The sequence below is a fragment of the Athene noctua genome, chromosome 1 (assembly GCF_965140245.1).
Source record: "Athene noctua chromosome 1, bAthNoc1.hap1.1, whole genome shotgun sequence".
Classification (NCBI taxonomy): domain Eukaryota; kingdom Metazoa; phylum Chordata; class Aves; order Strigiformes; family Strigidae; genus Athene; species Athene noctua.
In genome coordinates this window covers 190,311,594-190,326,349 of record NC_134037.1, presented here as the reverse complement: position 1 = coordinate 190,326,349, position 14,756 = coordinate 190,311,594, and the positions used below count along the sequence as shown (strand labels likewise).

The window sequence follows — 14,756 nt, the reverse complement described above, 5'->3', positions numbered from 1 at the left end:
TACTGTGGTAATGTACCGAGAATGAAATTCAGATGCTTCTTTTAAAAATGATAGGCCAGGATGACTATTCACCACATCCTACAAAAAAAGGAACAACAATATCCCAAACATTATTCATTAGCGACTATAAAACAATTAATACATAATACCACATCTGCTTCCTTAACCAAAACAGTTCAAATTAACTACCACAATCATTAACAATAACTTCATTTAGACCATGCTTCATATAAGTAACACTGCTGACTTTTTAAAAGTAAAATTATCTTTTAAAGAAGCCAGATAAACATAAGCTTTCCTGTGCTGTGATGAAGATTTTGAACACTGCTGACCATTGTATCTTGCATTTTGGTGGCTGACTATGATTCGATAAAGGCTAATTTAGGTTTCATTTATTCTTTAGTAAAGGTGTTGCTTGCTGTTCTTTGTGAGAAACTATTACATCTTGAATTCATACACCACTTTTCCTTTGCCTGCCAAAAGGCCTCCTTGACTTAAATAACACCTAACTGCTTTTCTAAACTGTAAGGATTCTCTGATACACATGCCATTACTGCAAGCAATTTTAAATTCATGCATCTTAAAGGAGACCTCACCTTACATAAAATTATTAACTGTAAAATAAGTCACTCACTAGCATCTCAGTAGACCATACAAAGTGAGTTACGCTAAATATCATCAATAAACTTTAATGAAGACCATGAAAAAGTATGTTTAGCTCAAAAAAAAAAAAAAAAATCAAGATTTTGCTAGCTCATCATTTTGTTGTGTTTCCAGAATTAGTTTCCGTTGCAATTTACTTGTAAAAAAGGAATGAAGTCTTCTTGCACCAAGTAGTTGCATCCAGGGTTCATTAGAAGATGAACAAACTTTGCAGCATCATCATAGCAGGTCTGAAGTATTCTGAAATGTAAATATTTCCATTTAATACTCTGTACAGAAAATTGCTCATGCTACCTTGTATACAGGGATCCTAGAGCAAGGCCTATGAAACTGCAACCACACTTAATGCAAAAGCTAATTAAAAAATGCCAAAGTACACTCCAAGCAAGCTTATCAAAGCAGTACTGTCTCATACATTAACATTAAAGGAGGTGAGTACACTATGTAGTTGATTACATGAAAGGACATTTTTAGGTTAGAACTGGAAAGAGCACTAGAAAGAATAAAAAGCATTTTGTCCAGAACTGGCATCTACAAGCTAGGGCCATGGTTTTCAGTTTTCCCATAAACAGCCAGTCATTTACCAAACATTTTAAAATCTATAAACCCTGTAAATAAAGATTTTTTTTTGTTTATGTTATAATCATTTAGTTACATTTTGCCAGGGACACATTTGCTGTCAATGGTTGATTATGGGAAAGTGTTTTATTCCCCTTTACAGATTGGATTTCATTCAGAGCTTAAAATATCACATTTCAATTAAAATAAAATGCCGTACTTATAAAAAAAGTAATCTACTTACTTCCGCCACATTGCAACAAATTTATGAACTGACACATATCCTGTTCGTTCACCTCCAGCACAATAAAACAAAGGACCTTTCCAGTAAAGTGGGCATTCACAAGCCTAGAATTAAAGCACATATCAAGTCAGTTTATTGATTGCTTATCTGAGGGCTATTCTCTTATTTAAAAATCTTTCAAAACCTAAATTTTACAAGTGTTAAGAAGAAAGTATTGAGGCACAGATATATTTATTTTTTTTAAAAAAACTGTTTCTGAAACCAACTGCACCTTCCAAAATAATGTATTTTAAGCAACTGCTTTAGGCTGAAATCCAAAAGTGGAAAGCAAAACATAGGGCGACTTGCAACATTCCTAACAGATGAACGCAGTCACGTCTGCTCTGTTCATGCTCCAAGCAGTGGAACCGAGTCCATGCTAATAAGCTCTGCTAAAGGGCTGGTATATCTAAGTTGAGCTCGAGACAGTACAGTTACACAACTTCTGAACTGGAGCAAGTTTACATTTGTCTCAAAGGGAGGCTCAACTCATCTGCATCCTTGCATATGCGTGCACATCTTCTATCCAGTTTTAAGTAATAAACCAGCCTACTCTGAGCAGCAGCATCTTGCTTCAGGATACACAACAATTACTCCTTCACACCTTCAGTACTCCTGTATACCTACAGTGCTGCTTCTGTGTCTGTTCCAAGCTGCCTCAGTCATAACAGTTAAGTGCCTAGGTCTTGCCTAAAACTGACTACAACTTGGAGTAATCAGTCATGCTGGCCTCTCTGAGAATCTCATGTGGATCTCAAAGACGACTGTGAATACTACAAGATGTATAAGGTTACTGGAGCAAAGAGACAGTTACTTCTCATGCAGTAGTTTAAAAAGTACTTTAAAAAGTAAGAAAAAGTGAGTTTGATGAATACTATCCTCAGACGGAGAGGCTTTTCTCTATGCTTCAGGATGATGCTTTTCATCACTGAATTGTAGGTGACTAGACCCTTCCACCTTTCTTGCTGAGAGGAAAAGAGCTTCTTCCATCTCTCCTCACTTCAACGTGAAAAGAAGCTGTGGAAGGCAGGAATCCTATAATTCAGCTTAGCAGTTAAACACTTCTGGTGAGGCAAACAAGGAGACTTTGAACCCTCAGTTCTACTCTTGTGAAAAGTCTTTGTTTCTATTATCTAGACCCTGGACTTTAAATGTGAAGTGACAGGAACAGGGATAAGAACCTGATATTATCAATAGCATGACTTCGAGTGGTATTTCAAGAATTGATTCAATATAACAAAATGGAAATCTAAATTTAAGTAGGTTACTGTGTTACACAGAACGTAAAAAATATTTGTTGTTTTCTAAGCTCAGTATTTTTTCACTCTGCTGTAACTAAATTAGCTCTTCAGTAATAACTAGACAATTATAATCACAAGTACCAAACCACTGTGTCTTTCAATGTCCTAACAACAGAGTTTCATGACACTGTTGAATGAAGGAAAAACAGTGTGGACAACTGAAAACAAAATTCATATTAACAGTGCTTCTGCCTTAAGTTTGTTGGTCAATACAGAACAATATACAATGTGCCCTTCAGTATTTGATTGTTTATGCAACTAAAAAATAGTTCAGCTTTTGTTTTAATGTTTGTTTCTTTTTGTAAGCAAAGCATAGGGTTATTCGAGACATAGTTAAGGCAAAGATTTTCACACATAACTGTGCTATCAACAAATCTCAAATATGATGTCTTAATTGGTACTACCTTGTAGGAGATGAAAACACAGAATGAAAAAGGTATACAATTAGTATTTCCTTTCCCCAGGTGTTCAGTATTAAAAGCAGACAGACAACAATTTCTTACCTTTGCAACCTTCCCCATGTCTTCTAATGTTGCCCTCTCATTTGGAAACTCAGAGAAAGTTCTCTCAATTTTAGCAATCACAGCATCTATATTTACTTTTTCCTTAGGACATCCTCGAGGAAAATAGAAAGTTGGAATGTTCTGACTAAGTGATGGTGGCAAAGTTTCTTCCTTCTTTGTCTGAACCTAAATAGATAAATACACATTTGACAGTCAGATACAATGAAATCATGTATAATAGTCATCCTCAGATCACTTGAATCTCTTGGTATTACATGTTACAACACACCTTCAAAAAGATTTTTGATGATAGGCTGAATAAGCTATTTAAGAAGAGCATAATGGAAAAAATCACGAGTATTTCCAAAAACTGTCATTTAGAAAGATTTCTAGGATGTTAAAAATGTAATAAAACCAACTTCAGTCTTCAACATATCAAGTTTCAAGATTAATACACTAGACAGCTTCTTGGAGATGTCTGAAATAACTCAGGTTATATTATTAGTTTCAGAAAAAAACCTTTCAACTTCTAGCTTAACAGACAGGTCATGAAAGAATTTGCTTTTGAAATACTTCTAGTTTGCCAGATTCAGACTTTTGAAATAAGCATACCAACTTTGTTACAAACCACCAACTTGTTTAATTTAGTTACAGTAAAGATGGTTGTGGTTTGGTTTTTTTTTTTTTTTATCCTAAAAGTTTGATTTTATAAAGGTAGTAAACAACTCCAACAGAGGGATTTTTTGGGTAAACTACATAGAATTATGGCACAAGAGCTTATAAATCTGTTTCTCAAGAATTTATAATATACTGTACTACTAAAAAAAAGATGACCAGTAACAAGAGAAATTTAAATGCATTTAGCTTCAGTAAAGAATTATTTACCTTGTACTTAGTTTCCAAAAGAAAGTCCATAAGGCAGAGAAACAAAGATAAAGAAACAACACAGTATGCAGCAACTCAAAGTTAGCAACTAAACATGAAGTCTTTCATCTCAAGACCATTTTTTAAAGGTAAAAAAGGGGTTAATGCTATAAGGTGGCTCATCCTACTGTTAGATGTGTTCAAGATCCTGAATTTCATCTCTCATTTCCAACCAGAATTGGGGGAAAAAAGCAAAACCCCCAAAATCCCCCCAAAACTCCAACCTTCGTTTTACTCCTTATCATCTTTGTCAAAGTGCCTGTAAAGATATCCAGCTTTCCTACCATAATCAAAATCCTTCCTTAAGTCAGTGAAAGAACTAGGTGCTTACAGACAGCAGATTTTAATTTTCCAATGCAGAAGCCTTCATGCTACACATGCTAAAAAAAACCCCTGAATTAACCTTTCTTTCCCCTCCTCTGCATTTGAGCCAGCATTCCTGTTCATGGCTGTAGAATTACCTCAGAGTTACAAGTTTTATTTCATAAAGGAAAAAGTTACCTTGAAACTATGATACCTAGAATCAATGTCTGTCATTTTGTAAGAATCCTGTAAATTACAATTTTTGATACCTTGTCATTAGTTTAGTGGTCCAGCTAATGAGTCATCAGCTTAGAACAAAAGTGCCACAGGGCATCAAAAATCCCTTCCAACCATAGACTTCCAAACTTTTTTGAAGAATAAAGAGAGCAACATTTTATTCTTTACATAACTTTACCACCAGCACTATAAGTAACGTATACAACTAGATTATCACCTTGTTTCATTTCAGAAACCCACATCAGCAACCCTACGCAAAACAGGACTAAAGACCTGTTCCTTGGACTGGTACCACACAGCCAGATAGTTAGCTTGCTTTTGAGCAGCAGGCAAATCAAACCATCTTTTACTTCGTAGAATCAAACTCACATTCATTTTGAACAGGAAGGTTGTTTTATTTTATTTCCCCCTTTCCCCATTTACAAGACCTGTCTGGATAGCCACTCCTATGTGAATTATTCAAATTGCTTTTGAAGCAGCAGGTGTTCCAGTTCTTCAGAGATGCCATACCAGATGTGCCACATCTGAGAAAAGGGTAAGTATCAGTTATATACTACTAACATCCCCTGAATGTTTCAGGTAACATGAGGTAAACCAATATTTCAAGAAAAACCTAGTATAGACAGACAAGGCATTTTTAAAATCCGCAGCTAGGAAAATTTAGAGCATCAGATTAAAAAAAGTTTATTTTGAAAGGAAAGGCAGTGGCTGAGGGAAGACTACATTGGAAAGGTCCCAAGAGAAGAAGGCAGGCTATCAACAGAACTATTTGTTCATCAAAAACTTTATATTTTTACAGAAATTACTGATTTAGTTCAGATATCTCAGAGGACACAATAAATGAGTTCCATTGCTCCATGTGGACAACTCAGTTCAAGCTTTGTAATAAGACCTATCTAAGCGCATGTAACTTCCTTGGTTGTTATTTAACAGTAACACAATAAAGATTAAAAATAAATGAAGACTTTTTGTTGTAAACATGTTTCAAACCATGATTATGAGGACATTAAGCAACAGACTCAGAATTGAAGACATAGGTGAGGAAAATTTATTTGTCTAAGATGAAAGTGTTACATTTAAGAGTGACTTTGAATTCAGCATGCTTAGTGTAAAAATATATAATATTTAACCTGTAAGACAGTATACTAACCTCTCGCTGCAAGACAAAGTAACTCTCCCTATATCGAAAAATGTTGCCTATTTTTACATGTTGGTTTCTCAAAGTCAGTGAAAGAACAACACAAAAATGCTTCATTTGCATTAGAAAGTGTACGATCACTTCACAATCATTTCCCGATTGATTTACTTGGTGTCTACATATAAGCATCTAGTAAGAATACCATCTAGGGCACAAACCAAAATGCCCTTTAATATTCCATGTGGTATCCAGCAGCAAGCTCGGAGCACAGCTCTTGTGCAGAATCTGCCACACAGATGTTCTGAGCACACTGATGCTTCTTAAATGCCACTAGCAACTTGCAGCTGGACAACTGAATTGTACTGTTACATCACTCAACACAGGGATAAGAGCCTGTACCAAAGAAACAGGTCATCCAAAACTATCAGCTCCAACTAATGCACTATAAAGTTAGTATTGCATTTCCTCTCCCTCCTCACCTTCCCAAGAAGGGCCAGGATTTCTTTTCTCTCAGTCTGAATCCCATCTGACAACTGAAAGGCTCCTCGTACAATTGAGGCAGCTCTGCTGTATGTACTCTAATGAAGGAACATGTGATACTAAAAGGGCTCTTCACTACTTTCTATAATTTCAGCTAGTTACTTCTGCAGATACACATACTGTATAGCTGATGAAAAGAGTCAGTTCTGTTATTCCAGTGCAATCAAAATGCATTAATTACATGAGATTAAGCTGTTCTGAAATTAATAACTTTAATGAGGGAATTCATTAACAAAGAACTATTAGAAGTCTGCTAACACTGAATCTTTGACTGGAAATTCTACAGCAACAGTCTGTTACTCTTTTTACACAACTATTCCATTTCAGTAGTCAATTTAACACTTAGAAAGTGATCTACATTTTCTTGCAACTAAGTTAAAAGCTTTAATACCAGTACCAGTAAGCTAAACTTACAAAAGAGACTGTTTGAGTAAGTGAAGATTTTCCCTGCAACTTGCAGAGAATTAGCACAAACAATAACACACTTGGAGTTAAGGATAACAGCTGCATAAGCCTGTAATAACTCAAAAGCAGATGTGCACTCCAGTGGCAGGACTGAAGGGCATGTTACATATACTTATTGCAAAGGTTAAAGTTCAGAAACTAATCATATTGTGAAGTTGCCACTGCAGTTTGAGTTTTGTGTAAAAGAAGGGAAATAAGGATTCTTTGAAAATTCCTTGTTCGTAATAATATAAATGAACTTCTGTAAGATTTGTCTGTAAAAGAATTCAAGAAAATCTTTAATACAGAAACAGTTTTCATTCCTGACATATAGAACCATAAGGACTGTCCACAGTCCAACGCTTACTTGTCTTGACTTTTACAAAGGAGGAAGTGGAAGTTTATATCCCACTGGGGTCACTGTTCAAAAGGGCACCCCTCCCATTTTATTTTGCAACTCTCCAGATCCTTTTCCACCTGTATTATGAACAACTGCTGCAAAAAAGTTATGAAACCATTATAATTACAATATGTTAGTAAATACCATAGAACATGGCTGTACCTTATTCCAAAGAGAGAAGTTCAGCCTTATTGCAAGGTAGTTTTCTTATATCTACCAACAGATGAGTCGCACTTGGCAGTACCTTCGTTCTAAGCAAAAATTAAGGCAGTGGGGATTTTAACAGGAGGTGCCCTTTTCCCTCCTCCTCAACTGAAAGAAAAATCTTACACTATGATGGAGTTGTTAACAACAGGATGTATTTCTGAAATAAAAAGAAAGGGGGTGCTTATTCCCAGATTTACCCTCAGTAAAGTCTAGATCCACATCTGCACATAGAGACTATTAACCAGAAGTACTGAACTCCACAAAGGGGTTGAATATGTGGATTTGAATGCAAATGAGGGAAACCTCACTTAAAAAGGACTTGATAGAAAAGGAAACAAGGTAAAGTTGTTTAAGAATGCAGGATTTTCTTTTTAGACAGCTTACTAAGACACAAGCTCATTGAACTGATTTGATATTTGCATTTTGACATGACTACAGAAAAAGATAACTTCCTTCAGAAACGCTGATGCTTTCTAGTATCTGACAGACACCAACATTTGTTATGCCTGTTCCTCTGAAAAAAATTTAAACTGTATTTAGAGTTAGCATTCAGCTCTTGCTGTATTATTTGACATGAGTTTCCATAAGGATGTCCATATCAGAAAAAAGTCAATGGAATACATACAACAGGGTTAAGACAATAGACCCCCAAAAATTTTACTTCACATTAATGCCAAATTTCACATTATGTTTTCACCAAGAAGTGGTACACCACAATCCCAAACAAAATATGGCATTAGATATTGAAAATACTATAAAGAGATTTTTACTTATCAAATAGGTCAAAGTTTGGTTCTAATCCCTAGCATTTTTAACCAGGTAATTAAAAATCGGAATGTGGCAATACTTTTCAATAGACTGGTTCTTCTATTCTTATATATCACACTTTATGCTACTCTCACCTAGGAAAAACAAAGTGCATAATAAGCTAAGAGGATTTTTTACGGAGGTATGCTATTCACCCTTTTAAGTCTTAACGTCCCTGCAACCACCCACATAAAATACTTATAAACCACCCAACAACAAAAGCAGACACTGTATGAAGTTCCCTGATATTCAATATAACATGGAAGTCACAGACTCAAAGGGCAACAGGGTGGTAGTGATTAGACCCAAATGCTGTTCAGCACATGAACATGAAAATTCTAAGCTTACGCTACACTATTTTTTTTTTATTATAAGTCTCCTTTATTAAATCCAGTAACTTCTTACAGAATATAAGGTGTCCTACAGTCTATCAAAGTGAGACAGTAATTGCAAATGTAAGAAATTGTTATCAGTAAGCAGACTAAGAAGGACTACCTGACCAGCTTTCCCATCTCTCTGTTCTTCTATAGACATCAGTTTAAGTCCGACCAATAAAGTCACAGAAATATATCTTCTTTAACTTACTATCTATTCGATTGCATATTGAAACTCAACATTTTGCTCTAGATAAGTGAAATGATCAGTAGTTTTACGGAATTTAAGTCTTGAAGACACCAGGTAAAAGATTTATGCTACTATTGTCTAGAAAAGGGTTCAGTCTCATTTGTAAGGAAAAGATATTAATTTAGAAAAATCTGTTCCAACACCTCAAATATTATGGCATGCTAAAGTGCCTTCAGAAAGGCACTTCAGGATAGGTAAAGTAAACTTACCCCAAGAACTTTCCTCAGGACAAGCCCAGAGAAACATCTCTTCTGTAACACCAGCTCTCTTGAGCTTGTGGTAGACATTCAGATTTCCAACTATTTAAGTTGAAGGGATGCTTTTCCTTTGTTCTTGGTATGCTCTTCATTAGTCCCCTTCTAGCCAAACTAAGATGACAGAAGACAGGCTGTACCACTTCCCATTCAGCTCAATATGCTTCACAGTATTTTTTCCTTGGTGAAAGATGACCCTTCAACAACTTAGAGCTTTCAAAAATCTTATCTCTAAAAACCTAGCTACTGCCCTGAAAAATAGCTTGAAAACAGTAAATTAATCTGAAAGTTTGGTAATGAAGTTTCACAGCATGGCATACGGCAAGCTACACCACAGTACACCTGCATCTTTTCCCACTCCTGCATATAGAGTTTACTGACCCATATGTCAGCCCTAGTGATAGTGAAACAGTATGGTGAATTACCTGAAGTGACCCACACAATTAAAAGGCAAAGTTAAAAAAAATATCTATTTGTCCTCATGCAATCTCACAGAGTTGATTGCATTTAGAAGCAACATGGTTCTGATGCTAACATAAGGAAGACCAGAGAAATACTGTGGCAGTATTGTTTGAAATAAGCTTACACTAGGCTTAAAACCATGCTAAGACTGTGAGATTCATCTTGCCTAACTTAGAAAGTTAAGACACACGTGAACAATCAAGCTCAGAAGGACACCTACAGAAAATGAACCAACCCGAAAAAACAGGTGTTGGGGTATATATGCAAAAGTCTTTCCTCTGGCAACAAATGTTTTAGTCCCAGTTACTTCTTCCTATCCCAGACTTCAGTTTACTATCCTGCAGTCACTGTCTGGCAGCTGGTTTTGGATGTGCTATGGAGACTAATTTTATCACACACACTCATCTTTCCTTTTGACAGTAAGAGAGAAAAACCTATTAATTTTAATCCTGACACAGTTTTGGACTAGCTTACTTTTGCTGTTAGCCTTAACTCAGATCATTTCTCTAAGGCAGCTTGGTCTGTAGTCACTTAAAATTTGTGCTACAGTGAGGGGAAAGAAAGGAAAAACACAATTTTCCATAAAGTTCTAGCCATATACCACTAGAAGAAAAAAATTACTTCAGACTACACTTTTTCTGATTTTATACATACTGGTCACCTGAGCTAACACAAGTGAGAAGATTCAGCAACTCTCCCAATGCAGCCTGTGTTCCGGCTGGCAATTCCATGCTCACCTTCACATTACAACCAGACAAATATGTTGGGAGTGTCCTGCCTGTGTGCCAGGTTGTACACTTATCTTGGTTTTACATATTGGCTGCTATCATTCTCATCTCATTTATGCATGTTCTTGGCAGTTTACTCTCAAGCCTATTTGTATACAAAAGTCTACAGTGATTTGGTCTTGTGATTCAATGCAAGTGATAACCATCAACACTAAACCACTTTACCCTAGAGATGAAGCCATACAGTGCTCTGTCCCATTTAGGCAGAATTAAAGCGTCTTGAGTTTCTGGGATTGACATGTTCCAGCAAGCAGCAATTCCTTAAGCAAATCAAGAGATTCAGTGAGGTTTAGAGCAGTCAGAAGTCCAGGGGCCTAAACTTGCACTACAACTTATAGAAGGAAGGAGGAATATGATGGAGTTAGAACTAGAATTCCACAGCCTAAAAATAGATTCAGTTTCTTATTTGCTATAAAGCATATAAAAACAGCTCTAAGAATGGATAACCTTTTGCATATTTGGCTTAACCATATGTCAAACTCATTGGGTTCAGAAGTTCACAGTGCAGACACTGTTCCTCTGAGATAAAACAAGTGGTGAATCTAACTGATCTGTTCCCTCTTCTGTCCACTGACAACCTGAATCAGGAAAAACCCTTCCTGGTTTGGCAACTGGTAGCCAAACTACAAATAGAAAGCTCAGAAGAGTTAGTCACTTTGTGTGGGTTTATTTGGTTGTGGGTTGTTTTTTTTTTTTTTAATCACTCAGTATCTAATTCTACTGTACCTTTAGTGTAGTAACTCACCACTAATGTAGTCCATGTTGACAGCAAACATCAACTTCAACAGCAAAATATCAATCCTTCTAGAGTATCCTTTGCTACCAAGTGGTAGGGATAAAAGCCTACATTCATTTTACAAAGTTGAAAAATTCATTTATTGGCAAATTAGAATTCAGGTCTATTGTCACTGAAATACTGTTTGTATGGTAACCTCTGATTCTGTTGTTAAAAAAGAAGATTCTGTTAGTTGTCTGCTACTTGAAGTGAATTTCTCCCCTTATTTTAAGTCTCAAGACAGCAGATTAAGAAGTAGTTCATTAATTGCATGATAGCTAGGGAAACAAGCACCCCAACCCAGTTTGAGTGAAAGTGCTGTGGTAAAGGCCATCACTGGTTAGTCTTGAAAGTCTTACTAAAGCTTAGAGCATTCTATCAGAAATTTTTGATAGTGGCACAACTATCAGTAACTTTTTTCGCCTTTAATTTAACAAAGTCATATTGAAACAGAAAATGAGCCTCAAGAGAAAGCCAGTATTTCAGCAGAGCATGCAAACTTTGGACCATCTACACAAATCTATTTGGGATAGTGTATTAAATCTCATGTAGGAGACAGTAGGTAGTGGCACCTAGGAAAAGCTTCCACCCAAAACTATACATACACATATGTTAGCTGCAAATCAGAGAGGGACCTGGGGGTGTTGATTGACAGCCGACTGAACAGGAGCCAGCAGTGTGCCCAGGTGGCCAAGAAGGCCAATGGCATCCTGGCTTGTGTCAGCAATAGCGTGGCCAGCAGGGACAGGGAAGGGATCTGACCCCTGTACTCGGCACTGGTGAGGCCACACCTCAGTTCCTGTATTCAGTTTTGGGCCCCTCACTATAAAAAGGACATTGAGTTACTCAAACATGTCTAGAGAAGGGCAACAAAGCTGGTCAAGGGTCTGGAACACATGTCCTATGAGGAGCAGCTGAGGGAACTGGGATTGTTTAGTCTGGAGTAGAGGAGGCTGAAGGGAGACCTTATCACCCTCTACAACTACCTGAAAGAAGCTGCAGAGTGCTGGGTTTGAGCCTCTTTAGCCTAGTAGAAAGCAACAGGACAAGAGGGAATGGCCTCAAGTTGTGCCAGGGAAAGTTTAGACTAGGTATTAGGAAGTATTTTTTTACAGAACAGGTTGTTAGGCAGTGGAATGGGCTGCCCAGGGAGGTGGTGGAGTCCCCATCCCTGGAGGTATTTAAGAGTAGGGTCGATTTAGAGCTTAAGGATATGCTGTAGGCGGGAACTGTGCTAGAACAGTTGGACCAGATGATCTCCAGGGTCCTTTCCAACCTAGATGAATCTGTGATTCTGTATAGTTCCATACACATCATCTTACATACTGAAATTAAAGCATTCAACTAAAAACATGTGTAAATGATCACCACAGACAAGTCATATTACACACACAAAAGTAGCATGCATTAAACAAGCAAACACCAGAAAAAAAACTTTCAAATGGTCAAAACCTGATTTGCACTAGCTCAGTGAAGACCGAACTCTCCATCTGAGATAAACATCACTTTTCTGCATGATACCTAACCATTATACCATGCACTTCCCAATCTTCTCACTTTCAGTAAAAATATATGCTGCACTAACAGATCTCCTACCCAAGTTCTACAACTCAGACTTTGGAAATACCAGGATTGTCCTGATTTGCAATTTGGTATAGCGGACATAGACAAATCATGCAGTCCTGCTGGGAACTGGAGGATGCTATTGAATGCATTAATGCTGTAGAAACACCTCCAAACATGGCTGCATATGTTTGGGTTTTTGTGCAGTCACACACAGCTTCAGCATCAAGAAAGTTCCAGTTATACAATTAACTAGGGTTAGACTTTAACTTCAGTTAATGCAGTTAAAGAATTTAATGATTTATTCAGGAAGGCCCTGGGGTGGCGATGGAATGGAGAAAAGAAGAGGTAGTTAAAGCCATAAGCACAAGACCTTTGCGTATTACAGGCATGTCCATCAGCAATTTGCTTTATTGGCTGACAAAACTTTTACCAAAGCTTTAGAGATAGGATCCTTTAACAGTTTGCTGTGGCTGACCAGTGAAAACACTTTTCTCCCCTCCACATACCCTGCTAATTTACAAAAGGAAAGAGATACAGATTATAAAGTAGAAAGAAAGCAAGATTCTTCAGAAAAAAATATAGCCTGTGAAATGTATATTCTACATTTTGTGGTAAGACAGAAATGGTGCAAAAATATTAGTCACTGTCTGTGAGAAGTTGTCAGCCTCCATTTTATGAATTATGTCAAATCAAGTCACTAATACATCCAGTTTGTCACATAGTTGCAGCTTTCTCAGAAAATGCTCATAGGTTAAATCAGTACTACTATTCTTTACCAGTATATTCTGTTATTCCAGCTGTTTTCAGGAGACAAGCTGGTAAGATCCTCCTAGTACATGACTGTTTTGATTGTACACAGCCAATGGACCACACCAGGATTCTACCTACAAAGGAGTCATGACTGCCTAAACATCATTTTAATGGGGGAAAAAACTGACAGTCAGTTACACCTGAGGCAATTCTAACATTTGTCTACAGTGAACAGCTCTTGTCAGGACAGGCCATCAGTTCAACATCAAAAGTAACAAACAGGGTTAAGACAGACATCCACTTAATTCTTAAACTCTGCAATAGCTCCTCATCCTTCCATGTTTACAAAACAAGTTTCAATCACTCAATGCAACTGAGTTTAGGAAAAATCCACTCAAGAGAAATATCAACAAGCTCAGCTTTGTTACTGAGCTGCAGAGTCAACAGTTGAAGCAAGTATTCTGTTGACTTCTTGCCTGGCAATGACCCAACAAATTCCTATTTGGACAATTGCAAAAACAATCTCTTATCCCTCTGATCCTGTAAAAGTTGAATGATATTTTATATGAAGATGCGCCAAACTTTTAGGCTTTCTAGCATACAAAGTACTACCATCAAGAGTTATAGAGTGTCTGATATTAGTGGCTATAAAGTATATTAAAGTGGAAAAAAACAGTGAAACTTTTATTCCAAGGGAAAATAAATCTGAACTTTTCAATGTCTGAATTGTTGGGTCAAAAAGCTTAGCTGCAGAGGGAACTGACATCGAGACACTTAAATCATGCATGCAAGTAAAGTATACTGTAAGAAACTTGCACCACATTGGCTTTTTCACAGAAACAGTACACATTTGCATAAATTTGTTACCAGCCACAAGCAGGTAAAGAATCTGCTACCACAGGGCAATCAATACATTTTAAGCTTGAACCCGGAGTCTCAATTGCAGGAAATGGTAAAAAACTACTTTTTTGTTTGCTTACAGCTTCCTTTAAGAGGCTTGTGCTTAAGACCTAGCAATCCATTAGCAAGGGACCATTTACGGAAAACCTCTCATCTTAACTAGACAGTCTCAGCAGGCAGCTTAGATATTTTCATTCTGTCTTAAATGTTGGCATCCGCTCCAGGAAATTTGCATTATATCAGCAAACCAGCATCAAGTGTAAGTATTAGCTACAGTCAGAATGAGATTTCCATTCCGCCCCCTCCACCTCCCAGCAAACACTTGAGTT

At 37.0% G+C, this 14,756-nt stretch overlaps 1 protein-coding gene across 2 annotated transcripts in view; it reads right to left on the bottom strand.

Annotated features, from left to right (window-relative positions):
* PPP2R3B (protein phosphatase 2 regulatory subunit B''beta) overlaps nucleotides 1-14,756 on the bottom strand; it is a 53,049-nt gene that overhangs the window by 16,652 nt on the left and 21,641 nt on the right. For both annotated transcript variants that reach the window (XM_074908040.1, XM_074908048.1), the window contains 4 exons: nucleotides 3,309-3,494; nucleotides 1,466-1,569; nucleotides 801-903; nucleotides 4-78 (listed from right to left, as the gene is read on the bottom strand). In XM_074908040.1, the coding sequence (XP_074764141.1) occupies nucleotides 4-78; nucleotides 801-903; nucleotides 1,466-1,569; nucleotides 3,309-3,494 (468 nt within the window). The remainder of the gene's footprint in view (nucleotides 1-3; nucleotides 79-800; nucleotides 904-1,465; nucleotides 1,570-3,308; nucleotides 3,495-14,756) is intronic.